At 45.8% G+C, this 12,256-nt stretch overlaps 1 protein-coding gene across 1 annotated transcript in view; it reads right to left on the bottom strand.

Moving 5' to 3' along the window:
- Nucleotides 1–645: 645 nt before the first annotated feature.
- LOC127394125 (ceramide synthase 4-like) overlaps nucleotides 646–12,256 on the bottom strand; it is a 51,907-nt gene continuing 40,296 nt past the window's right edge. The window contains exons 7-12 of the mRNA XM_051639904.1: nucleotides 11,646–11,696; nucleotides 7,166–7,258; nucleotides 6,764–6,892; nucleotides 6,393–6,499; nucleotides 5,820–5,976; nucleotides 646–2,685 (exon numbers count right to left, since the gene is read on the bottom strand). Of these exons, the coding sequence (XP_051495864.1) occupies nucleotides 2,494–2,685; nucleotides 5,820–5,976; nucleotides 6,393–6,499; nucleotides 6,764–6,892; nucleotides 7,166–7,258; nucleotides 11,646–11,696 (729 nt within the window). The 3' untranslated portion in view covers nucleotides 646–2,493. The remainder of the gene's footprint in view (nucleotides 2,686–5,819; nucleotides 5,977–6,392; nucleotides 6,500–6,763; nucleotides 6,893–7,165; nucleotides 7,259–11,645; nucleotides 11,697–12,256) is intronic.

Below are 12,256 nucleotides of genomic sequence, written 5' to 3'. Positions count from 1 at the left end.
CATGCTGCATGTGTATCGACCTTGGCAAGGGCACCACACGTGTCTTCCTCAGCACACATCCCCGTACCAGGTGCAACTAGCCAGGTTACCTCCTGCTGGTTAAGTAAGTGGACAAGAGCCCAGACAGCAAAACATTTCAAAAGCAATTTATAAAGAATATTTACATTCAGTGGTACAAAATTATATATAACCATCCCTTCTGAACACATCCCCTGCAGGGGAGTAGCAAGATTGTAGCCTCAGATGAAAGAAACATGACAGTATATAGGACATGTACTTTGCACTTCAAAATAGCTCAAGGTTTCAGAGACAAATTATCTTTAGCAAACACGAATTTAAGTGACAATGCAGGAGCAGATGTTCCACTCCCAGAGTGTGTTGGTGCCCTGGAACCACCTGTGCTGGAACCACTTTTGTCCTCTCTGAAATTATCCAGTGGGTTTTGACTGAAACCCAAGATGATCACATACAAGCTCAGACCAAAGGGCTCTCAGGCACATCTGAGGTGAACTGAGTGGAATCCCCAAAAACCTTCTTGTCCTTCTATGATGTCACTTGACTTTTAATTTTAAACATGTGCACCACCTCCTCGAATCAGGCATTTCCTTGGTCCAGGTCCTGAAGCGAATTAGGCACAAACCTCTGTTCTGGTTCAATCAGGACAAGTTTATTCTGGGCAAAAGTTGGTACAGATGAACATTCCCTCCTGAATACCAGGTGAAAATCCTCCAAAATAAATGTATAAGCGAATCTAGCAAGCCAAGCAACAACTACATCAGCAGTAGTAATAGCAGCATTATAACTATTAATAGCAGCAATGGTCATTAACCTATTGTTATTACACCACCTAATTTATACCCTAAGGCTTGTTTATCTACTGTCTTGCACATGCTTAGCTAAGCAATCAATTTCTTGTTCATGTGGTGTCCACGCGAATATTACATAAGCATTTTACTTATTCATTGGTCAATTAAATCTAAACAAGTGTCCCACAATTATTATGGGAAGTCCATCACTTTTCAGGGAGTCTTTTCATCTCCTGCTCCTTTTATCAGCAATGGAATTAGTTGCAGAGACAGAAGACATTCCTTATCTCAGTTGAGAAGCTTCTTCAAGGCCTCTGGTAGCCTATTCCTAAAAACTACAGATAGGTTCATGAAGAAGAATTTCACAGCTAATTAACAACAAGTTTAAGTGACAGATTTATAGGTGCAGCTGGCCTCTTCTACTAGCTTAACCCTTTAAGGACTCTCCCCCCCAGTTAGGACTGGCCTTTACTGGGCACATAGAGGAAAGTGTCTGTATGGCCACAGCAGCCTAAGTCCCTACACTTATTACAGTGAATCTGTTAATACTTTAATAGATTAATTGATCTATAAAACAGAATCTCATCTCACACTAGTTTATGTCTTTCAAGGAATTACAGAATCCAACAGAATATAAGATACAAACCAACTGAATCAGAACTGCATCATGACTTCATGGACTACTGCTTTAAACTTGCTAGCCTCTAGGCAAAGGCCCTAGAGTTAGAAGGCCACATTAAAGCATCATTCCATAAGGTTCAGCAGATGTTCTCTGGATCCTTTTTCCTCTGAAGACAGGGGAAATACATTCTCTTCTTGTGACAACCTGCCTCTGTAAACATTTCCCACTGTGCCAATCACACCAGGTGAAAACATGAGCACTTAATCAGTGTTGTCTCCTGGATTATCTAGTTTCTTGTCACCTCCCTTTTTCTGGCTGTGTTTTCTTCCAAGACAGGTTTAAAGGATTACCTGACAGTTTAGACACAGCTGCCAGGATTTCCTGGCTCTTTCAGCTATGATTTGAGTGGGTACTCACTCCAATCTGGGCTTTGGAGTTCCCACTTTTGTGGCAATAATGCTGACATGAGAAGGCACTGAGATCCACATCATTACAAAACTGGTCATATGGTACCCAGCAGCATTTCCTTTGAGAAGGAAAAGTCTTCTCCTGTGTCTTTCTGAAGCTTCCATTCCACTATGCTCAGTTTTAATTTTCTGAGTGCATATGGAGCACCTGTCTTCTCAAAATAGGTGACTCCTTTTAAGATTTAGAGTCTCACACTTGTTAGCCATAGTATTAGTGGCCACAGGTCAGGGCCTTTAGAGGCTGATCAAGACTAAACAACAGCAGGTGGTTAAGACTTGACGTTGCCAGAGTTTATCCACCTGTTTTAAAAAGTATTTTTCAAGATTAAAACATCTAACAACAACTATGGTACAGTCTAACACAAGTCAAACCATGTTGATCCCTTTCTATCTGCTTCAGGCCTACAACCTACAGAAAGCTTTTATTGAAAAAAAGTCCTTCAAATATCACTGACTACGAACACTTGTTTATGGGGAGCAGGAATTCAGCTATGATACTGCAATTGCACTCCATTTTATCTACATCATCAGCAAAACTGTTTCTAAAGACAGAGGACTGGGTTCATTGCAGAGCAGACCAGAAGCACAGGAGCAGCAGCTATCTTTCCTTGACGTGGCCATTAGTGAGGTGGGTTCTGCTGCTCCGTGGCTCAGCCCCATTCCTCTGGATAGAATTGTTGCTTGTTAAGTTGCTGAAAGACGTGATCCCGTTTTTCTCCTTTTCCTTCATCTTTTCTCCTTCTTCATCCTTGTCACTTTCTTCTGTGTCACTTCTCATGTCCTTTTCTATCTACAGAAAAATGTAAATGAGAAGCAATACAGAGAAGTCTGCAAGAGAAGCAGTGCCAGAGGATAAATATCCATCTGCTACTTCAGCCACTTGCCCTCAACACAAAGTTCTACCCTGCACTTCAGCTTTTACATGACCTTTGGAAACAGATTCTCTCTGTCTCTTTGATTTCAGCCTCAGTGGAATCCTAGCTGTGACCCTCCTAGCCATTAGGAATTACTGGAAAGGTTCAGAAGCAGCACCAAACCACAGACCCTCAGGGCTGAGGACAACTGAGTCACCTGATCTAGCAGGTGGTGTCCCTGCCCTTTCAGGGGGGTGGAACTACGTGATCGTTAAGGTCCCTTCCAACCCAAACCATGCTATGATTCTATGATTCTATGTAAGACTGAGGAGATTCATATTTCTCCTTTGAGAATCACCATGTGGAAGAACAATGGGGTGAGGCAGTTAATCAAACTCTTTTACATTTTGCAAAGGGATGAGGAGATAGCTTCTGACCACACCTCCCTTGCTTGGCTACAGGCCAAGGTCATGGCTCTGGACGGTTTCGCACACATTTTGAAACAAACCAAGAACCTGACACAAAGCCATTTGACTCTCTTTACATTTAGATTTATATTCCAGTTTTTCCTCCTGCTATTGGCTGAGAGATCTGCAATCCACTTTTGTTAATATGTAATTCATTACCTTAAAAGGAAGACAAAGAAGAAACAATGTGACAAAGTGACAGTTCAGAAAAAGAAGCTTGGCACCTGCTGCCATGCCAGGCTGCTTCTGCCTGTATTGCTCTGCAATACAAGATGTCAAAACTAGGGATGAATTTGCAGTGTCAAATTCCTTGTTGGAAAGAGTGTTCTGAGGGAAAGCAACAAACCCCTTCTGCCAGACCAGCTTTGGAAACTCCTCAGGGGCATGTGAGCTCCTGCACAGACACTTGTAGTCTCCATTCACCCTGTATGTTCTTCTGAAGAGATCTCTTGGATCACATTAAGGAGTCTATCTGGTCTAATGCTCTTTCTAGAGATTACAACACCCAAATGCAGACAGTTGTAAGAATTAAACTTGCAGTGAATTCAAACTGCCTTCAAGGACAATACCAGTAGGTAATGCTATCTTCTGTAAACAACCTAGACTGGATCATTCTGGAATTGGCAGTTCAGGAACTACAAAGGAGTCTTGATCTACAGCACAGGGACATTAGAATTAGAAAAACAATACAAGGGCATCTTCAGTTGTGTCTTCATTCTCTGTCCTGTGAAGTTTCTGCTTCCTAATTTGCAACTAATTTGCTCTGTTCTGCCTTAAGGGAAGGCAGATAAAGAAAATGGAGACAATATGGATGAAGATGGGCCTTTCATGCTTTGTTCTCAGTTCCTATAAGACAGAATCCCGCAGTTGGATACTAAGAAAACAACCCATCCTGGGCTATGAGATTGACTCCCACAAGACACTGACTTGTAACTACCAGACCTTGGCACGTCCTTGGCACATGGCCAATCTAACACCATTAGGTCATGTCTCTGATTTGGGGAAGAATTTCATGCTTTGGTCTCACAGCAAACACTACAGGCTATGGCAGAAAGGGTGGGAAGCATTCCACTGAAGTTTGTACAGCCCCACCTCAGACATTGATCTAGGGTTGCTCCAGGACTGACAGAGATGACCAGAACTACTTGGCTGCCATCTTGAATGGCTTCTGCTTTGGGCATGGCTCTGTATCTCTGCTGCTAGCATAAGAGGCCAGACAGCTCATTTGGACAGAAATATCTACTCTGTAGACATCTACAGAAGTGTAAGATAATCCATAAAAACATGTATTCATGATCTGGACGATGGAGCGTACCCTGAGGAAGTTTGCTGATGACACAAACCTGAGATGAGTGGCCAATATGCCAGAGGATCACACTGCCCTCCAAAGGGACCTTCACAGGCTGGAGTGGTGGCTGACAGGAACCTTGTGAAGTTCAACAAGGGGAAGTGTGAAGTCCTGCACCTGAGGAAGAACAATCCCAAGGCACCAGTGGTACTGCTCGGGGTTAAACAGCTTTTCTAAGAAAAATCTGAAGGATCTGGCAGACACCAAGTTGAAGAAAAGCCAGCAATGTGCCCTTGCCCTTCCTGGGCTGCACAGAAGTGTTGCCAGCAAGTTGAGGGAGGGGATCCTTCACCTCTGGTCAGTGCTGCTGAGCCCACACCTGGAGGGCTGTGTCCAGTTCAGTATTCAGACACACAAGAGACATGGACACACCACAGACAGTCCAGCAAGGGTCTGCAAGGATGAAGGGACTGGAGCACCTCACATGTGAGGAAAGGCTGAGAGAGCTGGGACTGCTCAGCCTGGAGAAAGGGAGACTCAGAGGTATGTTACTGATGTATATAAATACCTGAAAGGAGAGCGTAAAGAAGATGGAGCCAGGCTCTTCTCAGTAGTGCCCAGCGACAGGACTAGAGGCAATGGGCACAAACTCAAACTCCGGAGGCTCCCTCTGAACAGCAGGAAACACTGTGAGGGTGCCCAAGCACTGGCAGAGGGTGCCCAGAGAGAGAGATTGTAAAGTCTTCTTTCTTGCAGATACTCAAAACCTGTCTGGATGTGGTTCTGTGTAACCTACCTAGGGGACCTTGCTTCAGCCAGACAGTATGGACGAGACCTCCAGAGGTACCTTTCAACCTCAGCCATTCTGTGATTGCAGTAACTCTGTAATTCAAAGTCCTGTACTATAAGGAAAGCACTTCTGCACTGGCCTCACCAATCATGTCAACTTTCCCCACCCTGATTTCTGAGTTTCATTACAAATGCAAATCATACTGGACCAAGTGTTGGGAACCTTACTCAGATGTCACTGGCTTTGTTCACAGAAATCTCCCCTGAAATCCGGTCCACTTTTTTCTTGAACCCAACCATCAGAAATGGATCCAATACTGCAGTGACTCCTACAATCTTTTCTTTTTTCTGGGTCAACGTTACCTGATTGTATATGGGTGCTCCTTTCACCTGTTAGGAATGTACCTGTATAATTTCAGTAGGGCAAGAAGGAACCCATCCCAGATGAACCTCTTTTGCTGCCAAGTAGTGTAGGTGGGCCCCCCCTCCCCAGGTGGTGAACAGGAGATTACAAATAAATCCATACTGTGCCCTGGAGAATGAACTTGTAGACCATGCGAATAATTAGGCAGGACCAGAAGACATGCAGCAGCTGCAGAATTGTCAGGAGTGTATTCACGAAGTAGTATCCATAGAAGGGTTGGAAGATCTCCATGGAGTAATAGTAGGTGTTGTAGAGCACTCTGCAAGACAGAGGAAATTGCAGTGGAGGGAAAGCAATTGTTAGTAGGGCCATAATTCAGCCCCAGGAAGCTTTCATCACAGAGGAAGTTTTAGGTCACTCATCTCCTTCTTATATACAAACACATGTGAACCAACTCTCAGTTCCCCACCAGAAACAAGCAGGGTGGAGCCACAGGCCAAGGACTCCTCCTCTGCAGTACACTTAAGACTACTCTGTGAACTCCAAGGCAGACCACCCCAGTTTAACCCAAGGCAGGTCCAACAGCCATGTGGCACTGCAGCCCATGCAGAGGACTGGGACATTAGGCTCCAGGAGTGAAAAGCAAAGGCTTCAGCAGAAGATTGAGCCCCCAGGTGAACGATCCTGTCTCTCAGAAGGCAACATTTCCACTTCCCTTGACTGCAGCAGACTCACGTGTAGGGGAAAATGACCAGGCGACTGATGAGGAAAACAGCTGAGAAGATCAAAAAGAGGCTGTCACAAGTTTTTTTCCACTTCATGTAATTGAATATCTTAGTTGGCTGGAAGGAGAAAGAACAATAAAACAGCAGGCCAACACAGGGCATCTCCACATGCTTAAGGAGCCAGGTATGACACAATTTGCATGCAGGTAATCATGACTCCTCTTGGCTCTGCAGGGCACCCTAGGCTGGGTCAGGAGGTCAGTCCTGAGTTATCTGTGAAACACCATAATGCTTGGCCCATAGCTAGATCAAAAGACACCCTTTGGCTAAGAGCACCATTGCTAAGCAGGCTTTGCCTGGCAGGTAGGTTGTGGAGCTCACCTCTAGGAAGCAATCAGAAGCATCATGAATCACCATCACAAGTGTCCCAATGCGGATGTAATTGGCACAGTATGAGAAACTGATCAGGAAGATGGTTGCAGCATGATGGACTATCTGCTCCTTGAAGTCCTGGAGGGAAAGGGGGCAGCAGAGAATAAAATACATGATGCATCTTGAGAACTCTGCAGCAGTTTTCACCTCTCTGTGACACAGTTTGTGTTCTTCACTTCCCAGAGGAGAGGGAAGCCAGTGACTAGGAATGGAAACTCCTGGGAATAAGCAAAGGATGGACTGCCACCCAACCTCAGGCTAGCACTATACATGTGCTCTTGGAGATCGTTCTCCTGAGGGTTCAGCTTGGGACCTGTTTGTACTTGCTTCTTCCTTGAGCCTGCCACTCACCTTCCTCTTCACATCAAAAGGCAGGGTGAAGACCAGTGACCAGTAGAAGGAGAGTTCCAGCAGGTAGTACCAGAACACAGAGGGTTGGAGAGGCTGTGAGAGAGAGTGTAATACCCATCAGCTAAAGCAGAGCAAGGACTGGTAGTGAAGACTACTTCCTAGGCAAAATAATATCAGACAACCAAATCAACAAAACTGGCTCTTGCAGCTTCAGGGGGAAATACTTCAACTGAAAAACTTAGTTACTCAACATGAGCCAACTGGTGCACTTGCAGAAAGCCAGTGGTGTCCTGGGCTGCATCAAAAGAAGTTTGGCCAGCAGGTCGAGAGAGGTGATTCTCCCCTTCTACTCTGCTCTGGTGAGACCCCACCTGGAGCACTGTGTCCAGTTCTGGAGCCCCCAGCATAAGGACATGGAGCTCTGGGAGAGAGTTCAGAGGAGGGGGACAAAAATTATCAGAGATGAGCAGCTCCCCTGTGAAGACAGGCTGAGGGAGTTGGGGTTGTTCAGCCTGGAGAAGAGGAGGCTCCGAGGTGACCTAGTGGCTTTCCAATACCTGAAGGGCCTACAAGAAAGCTGGGGCAGGACTTTTTGCACAGGCACGTAGTGAGAGGACAAGGGGCAATGGTTTAAAACTTGGAGATTTAGATTAGATACTAGGAGGAAATTCTTTACTATGAGGGTGGTGAGATGCTGGAACTGATTGCCCAGGGAGGTCGTGGAAACCCCATCCCTGGCAGTGTTGAAGGGCAGGTTGGATGGAGCTCTGAGCAGCCCGGGCTGGAGGGAGGTGTCCCTGCCTGCGCCCCCCTGTGGGGGATCTAGATGATCTTTAAGGTCCCTTCCAACCCAAAACTTTCTATGACTCTATGAAATGTTATCTGTGCTGAGGCCAAAATAACTAGTAGGGGAAATTCTACTTTACTGCACCATGTGAGACATTACGTGGAACATAAAACCATGTGGTTTTTCACCCAGAGGGTGCTTGAGCGCTGTAACCAGCTCCCCAGGGCAGTGGTCACAGCACCAAGGCTGCCTGAGTTGAGGAACCCTGTGGATGATGCTCTCAGGCACATGGAATGATTCTTGGGGTGCCCTACACAGGGATAGGAGTTGGACTCATGATCCTGATGGGTCCCTTCCAACCCAGCTGATTCTATAATTCTATGATTCAAGGAGATGCTTCAGACACCCTCTGCTCTACCACAGATTTTTCAGTTTCATTAAACTAATGAGAGGAAATTAGAGTCTCAGTGTGAATGATAATCTACATTCTTCTGGGTAATTTTTCAGAGGTTTTACAGCTGGAAAACGAAAAGCTTAGGCCCACTCAGCATGATAGGTGCTGTTTATCAAGTAATTTTTTCACTGTTGTGCCCCTATATATCCTCCTTAAACCTGAACCTATTTGATAGAAAAAATTTACTATGACTGAAGAGGCTTTGCAGTTAAGACTTTCCAAATAATTATGGAGTTTGGTGCTCCTAATTACCCATATGTTTGGGCTTTCTCTACCCAAGGTGTTGATTTATGGCCTGCATAGATTTTAGTTTGCTCTCCTTTGAAGCACCAGGGATTGGCCACAAGAGGAAGCACAGCTGGATGCACTGGTGCTACCATGGGAGACATTAACATCTCCCAGGCTGGTATGTGCTGTTCACTCTCAGGAGGTTATCCAAACAGGAGCTCTGGGTCAGAGCGATTTTTTTCCCCCAAATATAAGATTATTTGGGAGAAATGGCATTTTTTGGGTCACTGTCTGTACCACAGGGCACGCTCTGTTTAGTAGAAATTGTATTTTACACCTTCTTTGTTCCTGCTAATACACAGGCTTGTCCTTAACCTTTCTTGCTCTTTGCCAGTGGGACATTTTTAGCTCTGGTTTTAGAATCATCAAGGTTGGGAAAGACCTTCAAGATCCTCAAGTCTAACTATCTACCCTATAACCCCCAACCACTAAACCACCTCCTGAAACACCACATCTGCCTTGTTTTTTAACATCTCCAGGGATGGTACCTCTACCATCTCCCTGGACAGCCTGTTCCAAGGCCTCACCACTCTTTCTGTGAAGAAATTTGTCCAAATATCCAGGAAAGCTGGACAAGGAGTAATGGTTTTACATTGAAAGAGGGGAGATGATAGATATCAGGAAGAAATTCTTCACCATGAGGGTAGTAAGGTACTGGAACAGTTTGCCCAGGGAGGTTATGGCTGCCCCATCCCTGGAAATGTTCAAGACCAGGTCGGATGAGGCTTGTGCAGCCTGGTCTGGTGGGAGGTGTCCCTGCTCATAGTAGGGAGGTTGGAACTTGATGATCTTTAATGTCCCTTCCAACCTTCACCATTCAGTGATTGTGACCCACTGTCCACCCAATTTTTTATCCAGCAAAGCGTGTGCACATCCAAGCCACGAGCAGCCAGCTTCTCCAGCAGAATGCTGTGGGAAACCTCGTCAAAGGCTTTGCTGAAGTTAAGGTAGACAACATCCACAGCCCTTCCCTCATCCTATAAGTGTGTCACCTTGTTGTAGAAGGAGATGAGGTCAGTCAAACAGGACCTGCTCTTCATGAACCCATGCTGACTGGGCCTGACCACCTGGTTGTTCTGCATGCACCACATAACGGTGCTCAGGATGATCTGCTCCATCAGCATCACTGGTAGATTAAGTCAGACTAACAGGCCTGTCATTTCCCAGATCATCCTTGCATCCCTTCTTTTATATGGGGTAACACTGGCTGATTTCCAGTCTGCTGGTACCTCCCCAGTCAGCCAGGACTGCTGACAAATTATGGAAAGTGGCTTGGTGAGCACCCCCACCAGCTCTTCCAGCACTCTTGGGTGCATCCCATCCAGCCCCATAGATCTGTGCATGTCTGCGTGGTGCAGCAGGTCACTGACCACCTCCTCCTGGACTGTGAGAGGATTGCTCTGCTCCTGGTCCCTGTCCCCTAGCTTAGGGAGCTGGATTCCCTCAACATAACTGGTCCTGTTACTAAAGACTGAGGTGAAGAAGTCATTAAGCACCTCAGCCTTTTCCTCATCATTCATCACCATGTTTCCTCCTGCATCTAATAGGGGATGGAGGATCTCCCTGGTCTTTCTTTTGTTGTTAATACATTTATAGAAGCTTTTCCTGTTGTCCTTTACCATGGAAACAAGATTAATTTCTAGCTGGTCCTTGGACCTTCTCATTCCCTCCCTGCAGAGCCTCACAGCATTTTTGCAGACATCATGAATGGCCTACCCCTTCCTCCAAAGGCCATAGATTATCTTTTTCTCCCTGAGCACCAGCCAAAGCTCCCTGTTCAGCCAGCCTGGTCTTCTCTGCCTCTGGCTCACCCTACAGCACATGGGGATGGCCTGTTTCTGTGCCTTCAGGACTTCCTCCTTGAAGAGCACCCAGCCTTCCTGGATGCCTAAACCCTTCAAAGCAGATTCCCAAGGGATTCTGGCAATCAGGGTGTTGAACAAAGTAAACTTCACCCTTCAGAAGTCTAGGTGGCAGTTTTTCTGCCACCCTTCCTGGCACCTCTAAGAATAGAGAACTCTAACAATTCACGGTCGCTGTGCCCACGACAGCCTCTGTCACATCTACCAGCCCTGCCCTGCTCACAAAGAGCAAGTCTAGCAGGGCACCTTGCCTGGTTGGTTCACTCACCAGCTGTGTCAGGAAGTTATCTTCAATACATTCCAGGAATCTCTGGGACTGTTCCCTCTCTGCTGTGTTGTAGTTTCAGCAGACATCAGGGAAGTTGAAGTCCCCTCAAGAACAAGGGCAAATGACCACAAGATTTCACCCAGGTATTTATAGAACAGCTCATCCACCTCACTGCCCTGCTTGGGAGGTCTATAACAGACTCCTACAGCAATATCAGCCTTGTTGGCCTTGCCCCTAAACCTGATCCAAACACACTCTACCTTGTCATCATTATAGTCTAGTTCTAGACATCCATCACAACTCCTAATATACAGAGAAACCCCACCTCCTTCCTTGTTCTCCTGAAGACCTGGCAGCCATCACCCGTGGCATTCCAGCCATGTGAGTCCCACCATGTTTCCGTGACAGACACTAGGTCATAGTTTCCTGTTGTATTGGCTTTACAAGGCAAGGTTATGGTAGTTGGGGGGCTGCAGGGGTGACTTCTGCGAGAAGATGCCAAAAGCTGCCCCATGTCCAACAAAGCCAGTGGCAGCCAGCTCCAAGATGGACCCACAGAGGCAGCCCCTTTGTGAGAACATATCTAAGAAATATGCTGTGTAAGAGCAGCTGGGAGAGAGGATTGGGATTATGTGAGAGAAACAATTCTGCAGACACCAAGGTCCGTGAAGAAGGAGGGAGAGGAGGTGCTCCAGGTGCCAGAGAAGATTCCCTTGCATTTAATTCAGCGCCCTCTCTTTTGTCACTAACATAAACTGATTTTCCAAAGACAATGACAACACATGGTTTACAACAGCAGTTTTCCCTCTTGCATGACTCACCTGCTGTGGATATCCTGTCCAGCACTCTCTATGGTCCCACAGCCAAGGCTTCTGGAAACAAAATGCAACATGAATGTGAGAATGCCAGAGGACTTCTCTTATCAACTGACTTACTCCTTTAGTTTGTTACTATTACAGACTTTGTTGTGTTTTACTACAGGCAGAGCTGGTCGTGATGTCTGGAATTCAGTTGCCAAGAGATTTCTGCTAGGAGAACTTGCAGTTGCTTGTGATGTTGCCATTTTGTGGCTGTTGCAGTGAAATTTCACCTGCTGTTTCACCCAGTTCAAACTAAAATAGCTCAGGAAAGATTTCTACCAAGTTGTTTGGGATGCTGGACGTGAAGTTTTGAATATATTGAAATATTTTTACGGCTATTTCATTAAGAATCTTTGCGGTTTGGACAACAACCCTTACACGCGGTAAGAAGGCTGACAACTTGCATGACCCTCTAACAGTGAGGATCACGCTGCAGTCTGTTAAGAACTGAACCTCTGAAAAGACCATACTTTGTTTACACCTCATAGAAAATTGGTAGTTTAGGACTTGGCAGCTTTGAAACATCCATAGAAACATGGTAACTAAGGTCCTCAAGAATTCTTCCTGCTTTG

This window comes from Apus apus, chromosome 24 (assembly GCF_020740795.1).
Source record: "Apus apus isolate bApuApu2 chromosome 24, bApuApu2.pri.cur, whole genome shotgun sequence".
NCBI classification, from domain to species: Eukaryota; Metazoa; Chordata; class Aves; order Apodiformes; family Apodidae; genus Apus; species Apus apus.
The sequence above is the reverse complement of the archived record's forward strand: the minus strand, read 5'-3'. Positions and strand labels throughout refer to the sequence as shown.